The sequence below is a fragment of the Callorhinus ursinus genome, unplaced genomic scaffold (assembly GCF_003265705.2).
Source record: "Callorhinus ursinus isolate GAN/ISIS: 27379988/994484 unplaced genomic scaffold, GSC_fseal_2.0 scaffold3, whole genome shotgun sequence".
Classification (NCBI taxonomy): domain Eukaryota; kingdom Metazoa; phylum Chordata; class Mammalia; order Carnivora; family Otariidae; genus Callorhinus; species Callorhinus ursinus.
In genome coordinates, this window is record NW_027397065.1 from 87,259,830 (window position 1) to 87,272,957 (window position 13,128).

A 13,128-nucleotide genomic window follows, 5' to 3' on the forward strand; every position below is an offset into this window, starting at 1 on the left:
TGCGCCGGGCTGCTGGGGGGGGGGGCGGGGGGCCGGCTATGGAATGCGCGTACGGAGGCCCGCGAGGTTCCGGGGCCTCGGCGCTGCTCGGAGCTCCGGCGGTCTGAGCGCGGCAGGTGTCGCCTGGCGGTAGGTGTCCCGGCCCGGCATACGGGAGCCCGTGGCGTTGCCGAGGTGTCCGTGCTGCCATGGCCCGCCCGCTTCTCTCTGGCCGGCGCTGCTGCACGCCCTGTGCTTGAGCTCAGGTTCCCGGGTCGCCGGGTTTGGAGGTACCCGGAGCGTGGGCTCCTTTGATTCCTGGGAGGACGCGGTTCCGGGGGCGCCCCGTCTGCCCTGGACCGCACACACTGGTGTTCCTAAGACCAGGCAGAGCGTTTAGGTCTACGCGGAACTTCCGCCTTCCTCCCGTAGCGCCCTGCATCGTTTCACTTCTTTTAAATCGGCCTTTTTCCCCCTTGGCCAGACTAGACCCCTTTCTTCCTCCGCCCCGGCCTGATCTTTTCTTCGAGAGGAAAACACCTCAGGCCTTTTATACCTGTTTCGACCCTTGCTTTGCGTGGACCTGTACGAACTTTGGCCCTTTTACCCGTTGCTCCTTTGGGGTATACTTAACCTGACGCAGTGCTTTCTATCAGCCAACATAGAGGAGGCGTGTTTCGGGTGTAGACCGCCTGAGTGTGAATCCCAGCTCTGCCCCGGACGAGCTGTGCAGACCGGACAAAATGCCTCTTTGGGCTCAGTTTGCTCATCTGTAAAATGGTTAGAAGTACTTAATTCCTTGTGTTGTGAGGGTTAAGCTCTACCGGTAAAGCACGGGGGTACATGGCGAATAATAGCGAGTATTATTCTTAGCTGCCACTTCTCTAAGCCGTGGATGCAGAGATTGATGTTCGGGTACTTGTGTTTAAGTGGGAGGTTTTTGTGAATCATTTGTCACGAGTACTCATCCTGCTTCATAAGCGTTCACGTTGTTGAGTTATGCTCTGTATATATTTGACCATGTTTTTTATTTCCTCTAGTCATAAATCAAGAAGAGTTGAGAATCTGATGGCATGGCTTTAATTACCTTGCGGAGGAACCTTTGCCATTTGTCTCATTTTCGGATCCATGGAGCTCTGGCTGCTTTGAAAAATCATCCTGTAAATTATGTTCACAAGGTTTCCGAGGAGCGTCTGTGTCCGTGGTTCTGTTCACCACAGTCTGAGCCTTTCAGGGTCAGATTCCATCATGGCCGTTGTAAAAAGTTCCATTCAGAAAATGGAAAGGACCTTAATCCAGTTGGTGAGCCGGTGTTCTCTCAAGCACATGATTGGGATAGGCCTGAACAAAATCTTAAAAGTGGGGATGAACAGATGTTTTACAGGAGACTGAACAACTTCACCTCATCAGAAGAAGTGTTAAGTTTTATAAGCACGCTGCAAACTTTGCCTGAGACTCTAGCAGCAGGAGCCTTACAGCGGATTTGTGAAGTGGAAAAAAAAGAGGGTAATCAAAAGCTGCCAAAAGAAATACTAAAGAATAGTGTCTTTCAAGCCTTATGCATTCAGTGTGAACAGGAATCCTCAGGTCTGCCAGACACCGTTTTGGTGACTGCTTTGCAAGCCCTGACTCTGTTGCACGTGGATCCCCACAGTAGCTTGTTACTGAACCTGGTGGCCGAATGCCAGCGTCGTCTCAAACGGGGTGGCCTGGAAGTTCACAGTCTTTGTGTTCTTGGGGAAAGTCTGATTAAACTGCAAGGTCCAGGCTGTGCGACGCTAGAACTGATTATATGTCAACTGAAAAGTGAAAAATTGGAAGAATTTACTCCTGAGGATATTGTGGCCCTTTATAGGATACTGCAGGCTTGTAGTGAAAAAGTGGACCAACACCAAGCATTCCTAAATAAGTTAAACAACTTCTCTCTGTCAGTAGTTTACAACTTGAGTCCTACATTGATGAGCCAGATGCTCAGTGCCCTAGCAGTTCTTGATCAAACTCAGGCACTTCCTCTGGTTATAAAATTGGGAAAATACGTTGTGAGGCATATCCCTCATTTTACTAATGAAGAGCTCAGAAAAGTCTTAGAGGCTTTCATATACTTTGGGCACAATGACAGATTTTTTACAAAAGCCCTAGAGCAACATGTAGCTTCAGTGTGTCTCACTTTGGATCCTGAGGTTGTCAGCAAGGTCATGGAGTACTGCAGTAGGAAAAGGATTCTTTCAAAACCCATCCTCAATGCAGTGGCAGAAACCTTTGTTTGCCAGTCAGAAAAATTTTTGCTTCATCAGATTTCTGAGTTAATCGAACCTTTTGGAAAACTCAATTATTTGCCCCCAAATGCCTCTGCTTTATTTAGAAAGCTAGAAAACACGTTGCTCACTCATTTCAATTATTTTCCACCCAAAACACTACTGAAAATTCTCCATTCTTGTTCACTAATTGAATGCCATCCGGTCAACTTCATGGCAAAAATATTCAGCCCTTATTTTCTTCAAAAGCTGCAAGGTGAGTTGGTTATAACTTCTGAGGGTGGGGAAATTGAACGTGTACTCTTTTCAAGTTGTGTATCTACCTGTACACTGAGCAATGCGTCACCTCTGTTTTCTCTTGCGTAATAACCTGAAGATGAGTGTCCGGTGCCAGTGGATACACAGAGTTCCAGGATGATGGAACACTGCACAAAGCAAACAGTTTCTGGTCAACAGACCGCCAGCCTGAGTCTTGTGGGATGTGACGTGGCCCTGGTCATAGTCACAACATGTCAGAAGCCGTGAACGCAACTGGCAACTTCTCGGTTTTGAAAGGATGGCGTTGGTCGTCTCAGTTGATGGCCACCCAGATATGTCAGGTGTCCATGTCTCCACAGTTAAAGGAAATTCTCAATGATTTTAATATACCTGGTACTTTGAATTATATTCTGTAGTTTGGAGCTTGAGTTCCTTGGAAGTTAAAATGAGATTGTATTGATGGCAAGCAAGAGGGCATCATTAACTCTGGCACGTTCTTTTCCCAGAGTCATTTAAAAGTACATTCCTTCCGGAGTGATCAGTGTGTGTTGTGCATTCCTGGATGTACCTTTCTTTTGTCACACATACCAAAATCCAAACTTAAGTACAACTGGAATGCTTTTTATTTCAGGTGAAGAATTGTATTTGGACAGACTGAGCCTTGCACAGCTGACCCAACTGTTCTTAACCTCAGTCCTAGAATGCCCTTTCTACAAGGTAAGAGCGAGAGCCGGGCTGCCTTATTTCCCTGTGGGGGCAGCTTTCTTTTGTCTTCCCTCTCCCAATCTTAAGTTTCTCCTCTTTTGATCTGTCTCAGTAACGGCATCAGAAAGCAGAACTTTCATTCGCTTGGAGTTACTTGCCACCAGGTAGTCTTTTCTTTTGATATTGAATTGGCCCCATTCCTGTTGTCTTTAAAGGACCCGTTTCCTGCCGCAAGGTGTCTTGGAAGATTTGTCCTCCAGTCAGAGCGACCTTAGATTCACTCTGCTGGCTGTGAAGGGCTTTAGTACTCCCCATAGCTGTTAGATACAAAAGTGTGAATCTCTGGACTGAGCAAATCCTAAATGATTTCAAGTACATTTTTAAGCCAAGCCAGACATTTCCCTCTTCTCTGATAGGGTTCAGTGTAGGTGCAATTTGTGCTTCCCATCTAGTACTCTAGAGATTCATTCTCCTAACTTAATCAGGCCCCTTGTGTTGGGTCACAGATGGCATCTCCAGACTTGCTCATCCCTGCCTGCTCCTCCGGGCTACACGGAGTCCCCTTTAAGAGTAGCTCATTTCAGAGTAAGGTGTAAGAATGAAGATACCACTATTTTCTTCTTCTTTTTTTTAAAAGATTTTATTTATGTATTTGACAGAGAGAGGGAGGGAGAGCACAAGCGGGGGGAGCAGGCTCCTCGAAGAGCAGGGAGCCCGATGCGGGGCTCGATCCCAGGACCCCAGGATCATGACCTGAGCCGAAGGCAGAGGCTTAACTGACTGAGCCACCCACATGCCCCCCACTATTTTCCTTAAAGCTGCTTAAACAGTGCTAAGGCACATAGAGATCAATGGTACTCAGGTCCAACCTCCTTCCATCCCTGAAGGAGCAGTGTTGACAACAGTTTTTATGTTGAGATGTGCACAAATGCACGAACGCTATTTTGCCTTGGAATGGGACTACTGCAAGGACAGTGTGCTTGTATATATCCAGTATATTGCAGGTGTTCCTTGGGGCAATACACAAAGATTAAGTGCATTCTTTTTAAGGGTGGCATGCTATTTCCAGACATTTATTCTGTTGCATCATTGTTGGACTTCCAGGTTTTCTCCAGCATTTCTCTCCATCAGCGGGCTGTAATAAACATCTCTACGTATCCTTCCCTACTGGAGCCTTTTTGTTTTTTGATCTAGAGACTAGATTCCTGAAAGTGAGTTGATTGCATTACCCACAGATTTGCCGCCCCTAATGGTTGTAGATGTCCCTTCCTCCACCGTGGCCCTGCCTCTTCTGTCGCTGTGTTATTAGTCCTTTAATTGTTGTCATTCGACTCCATGAGAAAGACTACTGTGTCACATGTTTAAATTGCATTTTAATGAGCAATAATGAGTTGAACATATTTTCACGGTGCTTATTGGTCATTTACATTTGCTGTGAATCCTCTAGTGACCTCTTGACTCAGGTTCCTATTGGGTTGTCTTTTTTTGGGGGGGGGGGTCTCATCCTAGAACACATAAGATGGAGCTGTTATCTCCTGTGTATCTGTGTATGTTGTAGATATTTCCCCCTGGTTTGTAGTTCTGAAAAAAATTTTTTTTCTTTTTTTGAGAGAGAGCATGTGCACATGTGCATGGGGGAGGGGGGAGGGTGCAGGGAGAGAGATAAACTTAAGCAGACAGCCGCCCTGAACTCAGAGCCTGAGGCGGGGTTCAATCTCAGGACCCCGAGGTCATGACCTGCGCTGAAATCAAGAGGCGGACACTTAACTGACTGAGCCACCCAGGTACCCCTGTAGTTTTTACTTTTTTGTTTGTTTTAATTTAATATTGTTTATGGTATCTTTGTGCTCTATAAAAATTTTTAAGTTTTGGGCGCCTGGGTGGCTCAGTTGCTGGAGCGACTGCCTTCGGCTCAGGTCATGATCCTGGAGTCCCGGGATCGAGTCCCGCATCGGGCTCCCTGCTCGGCGGGGAGTCTGCTTCTCCCTCTGACCCCCTTCCCTCTCGTGCTCTCTATCTCTCATTCTCTCTCTCTCTCTCTCTCTCAAATAAATAAATAAAATCTTTAAAAAAAAATTGTTTTCTGTAGTGAAATCTATCCATCTTTTATGGTTTCTTCTCTCACTTCAGAATATTTTACCTGTTCTAAGGTAATATAAATATTTTTCTAAATTTTTAAAATATCACTTCCCGGGAGTAAGTCAGAGGGGGAGATGAACCATGAGAGACGATGGACTCTGAGAAACAAGCTGAGGGTTCTAGAGGGGAGGGGGTCGGGGGATGGGTTAGCCTGGTGACGGGTATTAAAGAGGGCACGTTCTGCGTGGAGCACTGGGTGTTATGCACAAACAATGAATCATGGAACCCTACATCAAAAACTAATGATGTAATGTATGGTGATTAACATAACAATAAAAAATTAAAAAAATAAAAATATCACTTCCCTTCCTGTATTTAGCTCTGTAACTCACGTGGAATTTATGATAGTCCACGGCGCATGCTAGAATTTTCACTTCATTCTTTCCCAGGTAGATTACCAGTTGCAGTATTTACTATATAGCTATCCTTTTCTCCCTGAATTGAAATGTCACCTTTTTCATATTGTCCTCTGTTAAAAACGTGAGTGTCCTCAAGGCCCTTAAAGCGATTCTGAGAGTTCCAGAGATGTTTCTTGAGCTGTAATAGCATGGTTATTCCGTCCCTCCCCTTCTGTGATCTCTGACTACTTTGAAAACACATTTAAAAGATATATTGAACTATTGGATTTATTTTCTTGTTTTGTATCGTATCTTCCTTTCTCAAGTTTAAACATCCAATTTTTAGGGTCAGAAACTTCTTCCTAAGTATCAAGTGAGGTCATTTCTTACTCCGTGCTCTTCCCTGGAGACGCCTGTGGATTTTCACCTTTACAGATCTGTGAAGATTGGACTGATTGACCTTTTGGGAGCAAGATTGTATTTTGCTTCAAAAGTGTTAACGCCCTATTGTTACACAATAGGTGAGTAGTAGGGAGTTTTGCTGTTGCTTACCAGCTTCGGCATGCTGTCCTCTTTGGGAATCTGTGGGATTTAGTAGCCAGTGGAAGGCCTGGAAATGTAAAGCAGAGGTGGCCCTTTCCTGAAGGCAGATCGGAACAGTGGGTGAGCGGTAGGGCTGTGGAGTCCAGACGGTAGGGGGGAGTCCCACGTGGTAGCAGAATGTCTTTGGGCAGAGTAACCTTTCTCTGCTTGCTTCTTTTCTGTAAAATGAGAGTAGGAAGCGTAGTGACCCAGACTTCCATAAGGACCAGGTGCGAGTGTAGAGTGATACCAGGAACTATGGGAGCTGTGCCGTTGCCCATTGCTGTTGTCCTCTAGGGCAGCGCTGGCCCACACAGCAGGCAGGAGTCCCTGTGGCTACTTCAATTTCCATTAGCTCATATTTAAAACCCATCTGAAGTTCAGTTCCTTGGAGCCACACGTCAAGTGCTCAGACTCCCAGGGGGCAGGCGGATGCCGTAGTGGACAGCAAAGGTGAAAATACGTGCTTCGCAGCAGAAAGTTCTGTTGCACGGGGCTGGCCGGAGAGTTCAAGTCCTTATGTCCTTCATGGTTTTTTAAAAATTAATGAGTAAAAGAAAATCAGCTCGAAGGTGACAGTGTCTTATTGGCTTCAGGTGGTCATAGCTCACCTCCCCCTTACGTGCTCTTTTTACAAAAGGAATGGCAGACCATCAGAGGAAGGCAGTGGGGTCTCCTGTGCCCCACAACCACCCGTCGGGGTGCAAGAGACATTGCCTACCTTGGCGGCCCTGGGAGCCCCAGCGATGAAAGTTTTGACTTGCAGAGGTTATACCTGTGCTTTGCTTAAAGGATTTTCTTCACTCTGGGTTGAAGGGTGCCCACCGCTTACTATAAGGAGAAGGAAAAAGCAGGCGGGGTTCTTGTCACGCCCGATACCTTGAGGACCCACTCCTGGTTTTTGGGTGGTTGAGCCTCCTTAATTTAAGGCTGACGTGGTTGATCATAGAGCTGGTTAAAGTGAAATTCTCACCGTGGTCTGGTGTGGTCATTACTTCGCAGCCTTCAGCACAGCTGGGTGCGTTGCGGTGTGGACGAATTCAAAGCAGAAGGAGGAGAGCAGGCGCGTAGTGTTTGTGAGGGCACCACACGGAGAATGTTTCCTTTCTTCTCTCACCAGATGTTGAAATTAAATTAGACGAAGAAGCATTTGTACTGCCATATACAGTTGACGAAGATGTGCATAAAAGGTAAAGAAAATTGGTATGGTTTTTATGTGACAAGACGTGGCGAGCTTGATAATCGATGCTATTTTCTCAAGGTGGGAAAGTTCATGTGGTTCTGGAAGTAAAGACGGTAGAGTGCAGCAGCCCAATTGTGGAAATTCTGTGTAACATCAACATTAATGTTAATAAACTTGAGTGCAGTTTCAGCATAGGAAAGGATAGCACACCCGTGAGTTCCTGAAAATAACGCTGACACACTGAAGTAGCCGAATCCCCAGTAAACCCTTGCCACAAAAAATGTATAAATATTTTGGATTGTCTTAAAAATTGAGTTTCTCCCTCTTATTAGATAAAGGGCTAGTATCCAAAATCTATAAAGAACTTATCAAACTCAAGAACCAAAAAAACAAATAATCCAGTCAAGAAATGCGCAGAAGACATGAGCAGACATTTCTCCAAAGAAGCCACAAATGGCCAACAGACACATGAGAAAACGCTCCACATCACTTGGCATCAGGGAAATACCGATCAAAACCACAATGAAATACCACGTCACACCAGTCAGAACGGCAAAAATTAATTGGTGGGAATGCAACCTGGGGCAGCCACTCTGGAACACTGTATGGAGGTTCCACAAAAAGTTAAAAAGAGTTACTCTACGACCCAGCAATTGCCCTACTGGGTATTTACCCCAAAGGATATAAACATAGTGATTCAGAGGGGCACCCTCACCCCAATGTTTATAGCAGCAATGTCCACAAAAGCCAAATTATGGAAAGAGCCCAGATGTCCATCAACAGATGAATGGATAAAGAAGAGATGATACATATACCCAAGGGAATATTACTCAACCATCAAAAAGAATGAAATCTTGCCATTTGGAACAACGTGGATGGAGCTAGAGTGTCTTATGCTAAGCGAAATAAGTCAACCAGAGAAAGACAAATACCATATGATTCCACTCATGTGGAATTCAAGAAACAGGTGAACATAGAGGAAGGAGGGAAAAAAGAGGGATGCAAACCGTAAGAGACTCTTAACTAGGGGAGAACAAACCGAGGGTCGCTGGAGGGGACGTGGGCGGGGGATGCGGTACTGGGGGATGGGCATTGAGGAGGGCACGTGATGGGATGAGCACCGAGTGTTATATGCAACTGAAGAATCACTGAACTCTACCTCTGAAACTAATAATACACTATATGTTAACTAAATTGAATTTAAATAACTTAAAAAATAACAAAAAAATAAGTTTCCCCCTATAATTTTTCAGGGTAGCGCTGTGCATTGATGATCCAAAAAGATTTTCTCTGAACAGCAAACACTTACTGGGAAAGGAAGCTATTAAACAGAGACACTTGCGCTTGCTTGGTTATCACGTTGTTCAGGTATGAGTTCTCCTGTTTCCTTTGCTCCAAAACCAATTTCTTTTTTTTTTTAAGATTTTGTTTATTTATTTGACAGAGACACAGCAAAAGAGGGAGCACAAGCAGGGGGAGTGGGAGAGGGAGAAGCAGGCTTCCCGCGGAGCAGGGAGCCCGATGTGGGGCTCGATCCCAGGACCCTGGGACCATGACCTGAGCCGAAGGCAGATGCTTATCGAGTGAGCCTCCCAGGCGCCGCTCCAAAAGCAATTTCTACTTTAGATTTGCTTTTCCCAGGGTGCTAGGTAGTCTGCCAGCCCAGTGGACCAAGGATCTTACATCTAGTTTAAATGTCAACTTCGTTCATTAGGCTTAATCTCTGTATTTATATTTCGAAATACAGAACGTTCAGACCTTCCGTTTTCCAAAAGTGCGGCATCCCTGTATTTTCTATGAGCTATGCTAACCTCTGCTTCTAGAATTACTAAATTATTAGAATATCTGTTTTACTTTCATTTCCCCCTGATATAATGAATAGAAATAGACAAGAGGACCCTTTAAAACCAGAATCCTCACCAACACTTTTATGTATTTATTTATTTTTAAAGATTTTATTTATTTATTTGACAGAGACACAGCGAGAGAGGGAACACAAGCAGGGGGAGTGGGAGAGGGAGCAGCAGGCTCCCCGCCGAGCAGGGAGCCCGATGCGGGGCTCGATCCCAGGGCCCTGGGACCATGACCTGAGCTGAGGGCAGACACATAACGACAGAGCCACCCAGGCGCCCCCTCACCAACACTTTTAAGGCCTCGGCGCTTGCTTGCATCTGCGGTATCGATGGCTCACCAAGGTCCCCTGTGAGGAGTCCGCGGTGAAGGTGCGCGGAGCTGCCCAGCTGCCAGTCTGCTCTCATGTCTGGTTCCGTTTTTCCACTCCGTATTTCACCTACGTCCCCAGACTAATTTTTCTAGAGATAACACGCCAGTGCGTGTTCAGAAACCTTTATTGTCCCTTCACCGCTTACAGGAGAAAGCGAAAACCCGTCTACATCTGAGCGTCCAAGAGCCCCCCAGCTGGCCCGCAGCCAGACCCTCCGCTCCGAGCTCAGCGGCCTCTTCCCTGCCCCCATCCCTCTCCATGCTCTCCTGCCTTTCTCCCTTGCCCACGCTGCTTCGCCCGTCAGACTGGTCTCCACCGCTCTGAGGATCCAGATTCGGGCTCCGTCTCGGCCCCTGGCTCTGGCTCTCCTTCCACCCTCAACTGAAACGTGAGGCTCTGCCCGCGCTGGAGTTGGCAGTGTTCTCGGCATGTTCTGCTGCTGGTGCACTGAGCCCCGCCTGTGTGCCGGGCGCTGCTGGAGGCGCTGGGGGTACACGATGCCAGCTGTGAGCTCTGCCCTCCGGGAGCCTGCGTGCCACCGAGGGGGGCGGGTTCGGGAAACCAGGACACCAAGGCGCTTCAGAACGTGACGGGTTATGATGTCTTTCTTTTATTTCCCTTCCTTTACAGATCCCCTATTACGAGATTGAGATGATAAAATCAAGAGTGGAATTGGTGGAGTATTTACAAAGAAAACTGTTTTCTCAAAACATGGGCGTTCGTTGGTAACGGGAAGGAATGCTGGTTCTAGGACTCAGAACGTGAAGAACCTGGGTTTTCATGGGACTCGGTACAAAAACAGAACGTACATTGTGACTTAGCCGTTCGTGGACTGTGGTGATCTGGAAAGGGTCTAGTTTTCCTTATACCATGTATACACTTAACCAGTGGTAAATTTTAAATAAAGTTTTATTTTTATTTAATACCATTATAGGTATTTTATACATGAAGCAATTGATCGAGTACAATAAAGGATTGAAATGAGGGTCATTTTTAAATCTTTGTTTTATGGTGGTTATTTGCTAACTGAAAATATTTTCTTTCAAGACCTTTGTTTCCTCTTGTAACAAATAGAAGGAAGAAATCCTGTCTCCTATTTCCCTCTTTCATACTTGGTTAGAAGCAGTCCTACGTGGTAAGGAGAAGGAACGGTGGAGAAGAGCCTAGGACTGTTGATAGAAACGTGCATTACAGAATTATGCAGAAATAACTCTTTAGTTAGTAAGAGAACGTTTTCCATCGGAACAGGAGCTATTTATCCTTTTTTTAAGGTGTAAAGATGTGAAAGTTATTTAGGTGGGATTTGGGGAGAGGCACTTGATTGAGAGAGAAGTTTCTGATTTTGAATCGAATGGATCAGATTGTCTGCCAGTGCAAATGCGTCCTCGCGCCGTTGGTGTCAGGTTCGAGTTTCGGGGGAGAAGAGTACGAGGAGGCCAGCTGGTGGGCGGCGGCAGCTCTGGAGCTGCGCACTCGGGCTCCTAACCAGCAAGTTCCGTGACCCTGGACGGGGGGACGGGCTGTGCCTTAGCCCGGGCTCAGTCTCTGCCGAGCCCCGGCTGAGCTCCACAGCGGACGCTCTTGCAAGTCCCCGGCCCCTGATCTGGGTTTTGTTCCCGCTTTGCAGGTTCGTGGACCAGCTCAGCGAGCTTGAGTGTCCTGCCCGTTTCATTCATCACGAGAGGTGAAAGAAGGTTCCAGTCTAGTCTTGAGGCTCAGTAGAGCACAGTGGCTAATTCTCTAGCCTGGGTTTAAGCTCCAGCTTTCCCACCTGCTAATGGGTGATCTTGGGCCTCTGTTGCCACAGGGATAATCATAAATAATAACAGGGCTGCGAATAGCCTCCTGGGACGGCCACAGCAAATACCGTAAAGGGGGTGGCTTAAAACAAATTTATTTTCTCAACGGTTCTGGGGGCTGGAAGCCTGAAATCTGTCAGCCGGGCCATGCTCCCTCCGCAGGCCCTGGGGGAGGATGTGTTCTTGCTTCGTCCAGCTTTTGGTGGCCCCAGGCGTTCGTCCAGCTTTTGGTGGCCCCAGGCGTTCTTGGTGTGTGGCTGCGTCACTCCAGTCTCTGTGTCAGTGTTCATATGGCTGTCCTCCCTGTGTGTCTCTCTTCACGTGGTGGTCTCCCTGTGTGTGTGTTTCTGGCCCCAATTCCCCTCTTTTTACAAGGACTCAAGCCATATGGGATCAGGGCCCACCCTAATGACCTCATCTTGATGGAATCTGTGAAGACCCTGTGTCCAAGTCGGGTCAGAGTCACAGGTATTGGGGATTGGTGCGAGGTGGGGGCGGGAACAGGACACAATTCAGCCCATAACGGGTTGAAATGAGAATTAGTTAAAATACATAAAACACTTGGAAGAGTACCCAGAGCAGAGTGAGGCCGCAGTGTGTCAGCTAGTGAAGGGCATGCCTCCAGCTGCAGAGAAGGAAGGACAACAGAGGGAGGTGGGACAGGGGACGACAGGTGCCTGGAGGCTGCTGTATCCTGGGCCCACACGACCTTGCTACCCTTCCCTGGCCACCAGGCCGACCTCACTGCACCGCCCAGCTCTTCCCACGACTCCCTCATCCCTGGGCACGGACCAGCCTGCGACATGGTGAGAAAAGAGGGGAACGAGACCCAACGAACAGCCACACAGAGGGGTGGCGACAGTCTGCTCCAAATGCTGTGAGGAGAAAGTACGGCCCAAAACGTTCTTCCTCCACCTTTCCTCCTGGTGTGAATCCTCCTCCAGCAGGACCTTTGCTTCCTCGTGGCTCTGCCGGGAATCAGACAACGCCCGCCCCCTGCCCTCGCGGTCCCATCCCCCGGGGTACTGCTGTCCCCTTGGCTCTCCCCCATCCCCCATCCCTCGTGCGTTCACCAGACGTTTATTAAAGGCTCAGCCGATGTTGGGCCCCCCTGAATGCTGCCGCTGCAGAGGGAGCGGGAAAGGGCCCAAGTGTAGATGGAAGGGAGGTGAGTCTGTGGGCTGCACAGCGTTTCAGGCCTGGCCTGGCCCGAGAGCCCCCAGCACAAAGCACACAGGGCGGCCCCACCAAAGGAGGCCAGAGGGACTGACCTTTGTCTGAAAGCAAATTTTAATCCTGAAAATGTGCATGTATGTCCTAAATACCATTTACGCTAGTAAATAGATATAAGGTTTCTGGTTTCACCAACTGGGTGTGAATTTGACAAACTCTGTGAAATGATAAAAGCAAGTCCTCATTAGCTCAGTCCCAGGCCTCTGGGTTGACGTGTTTACCCATACCAGCAAAAGTGGTGATATTGTTGGAATGACATATTCATTCCCATAGCTCTTGCTGCCATACATCGACGATACCTTTCAATGTCTCGCTGTAGCTTTTCAAAAGTAAAAACGAAGAAAATTAAAAAACAAAAAGTGAAAATTTGTTCTACTTGCAAGCATAACCCCAGAAGCACCAGAGTGACATTCTTCAGGCCTTCCTCTAGGGG

The 13,128-nt window shown here is 47.4% G+C and overlaps 1 protein-coding gene across 1 annotated transcript; it reads left to right on the forward strand.

Moving 5' to 3' along the window:
- The first annotated feature begins 10 nt into the window (after positions 1-10).
- On the forward strand, positions 11-10,661 carry FASTKD3 (FAST kinase domains 3). The gene is made up of 7 exons (XM_025867478.2): positions 11-129; positions 1,020-2,490; positions 3,124-3,209; positions 6,021-6,195; positions 7,377-7,446; positions 8,693-8,807; positions 10,294-10,661. The coding sequence occupies exons 2-7, from the start codon at positions 1,053-1,055 to the stop codon at positions 10,390-10,392; spliced, it is 1,983 nt and encodes a 660-aa protein (XP_025723263.1). The 5' UTR covers positions 11-129; positions 1,020-1,052; the 3' UTR covers positions 10,393-10,661.
- The last annotated feature ends 2,467 nt before the right edge of the window (positions 10,662-13,128 follow it).

Coding starts and splice junctions, on each gene's coding strand:
- FASTKD3 (XM_025867478.2), top strand. CDS start 1,053: ATGGCTTTAATTACCTTGCGGAGGAACCTTTGCCATTTGTCTCATTTT. Junction 2,491..3,123: donor TTTTCTTCAAAAGCTGCAAG/GTGAGTTGGTTA, acceptor TTTTTATTTCAG/GTGAAGAATTGTATTTGGAC. Junction 6,196..7,376: donor GCCCTATTGTTACACAATAG/GTGAGTAGTAGG, acceptor TTCTCTCACCAG/ATGTTGAAATTAAATTAGAC.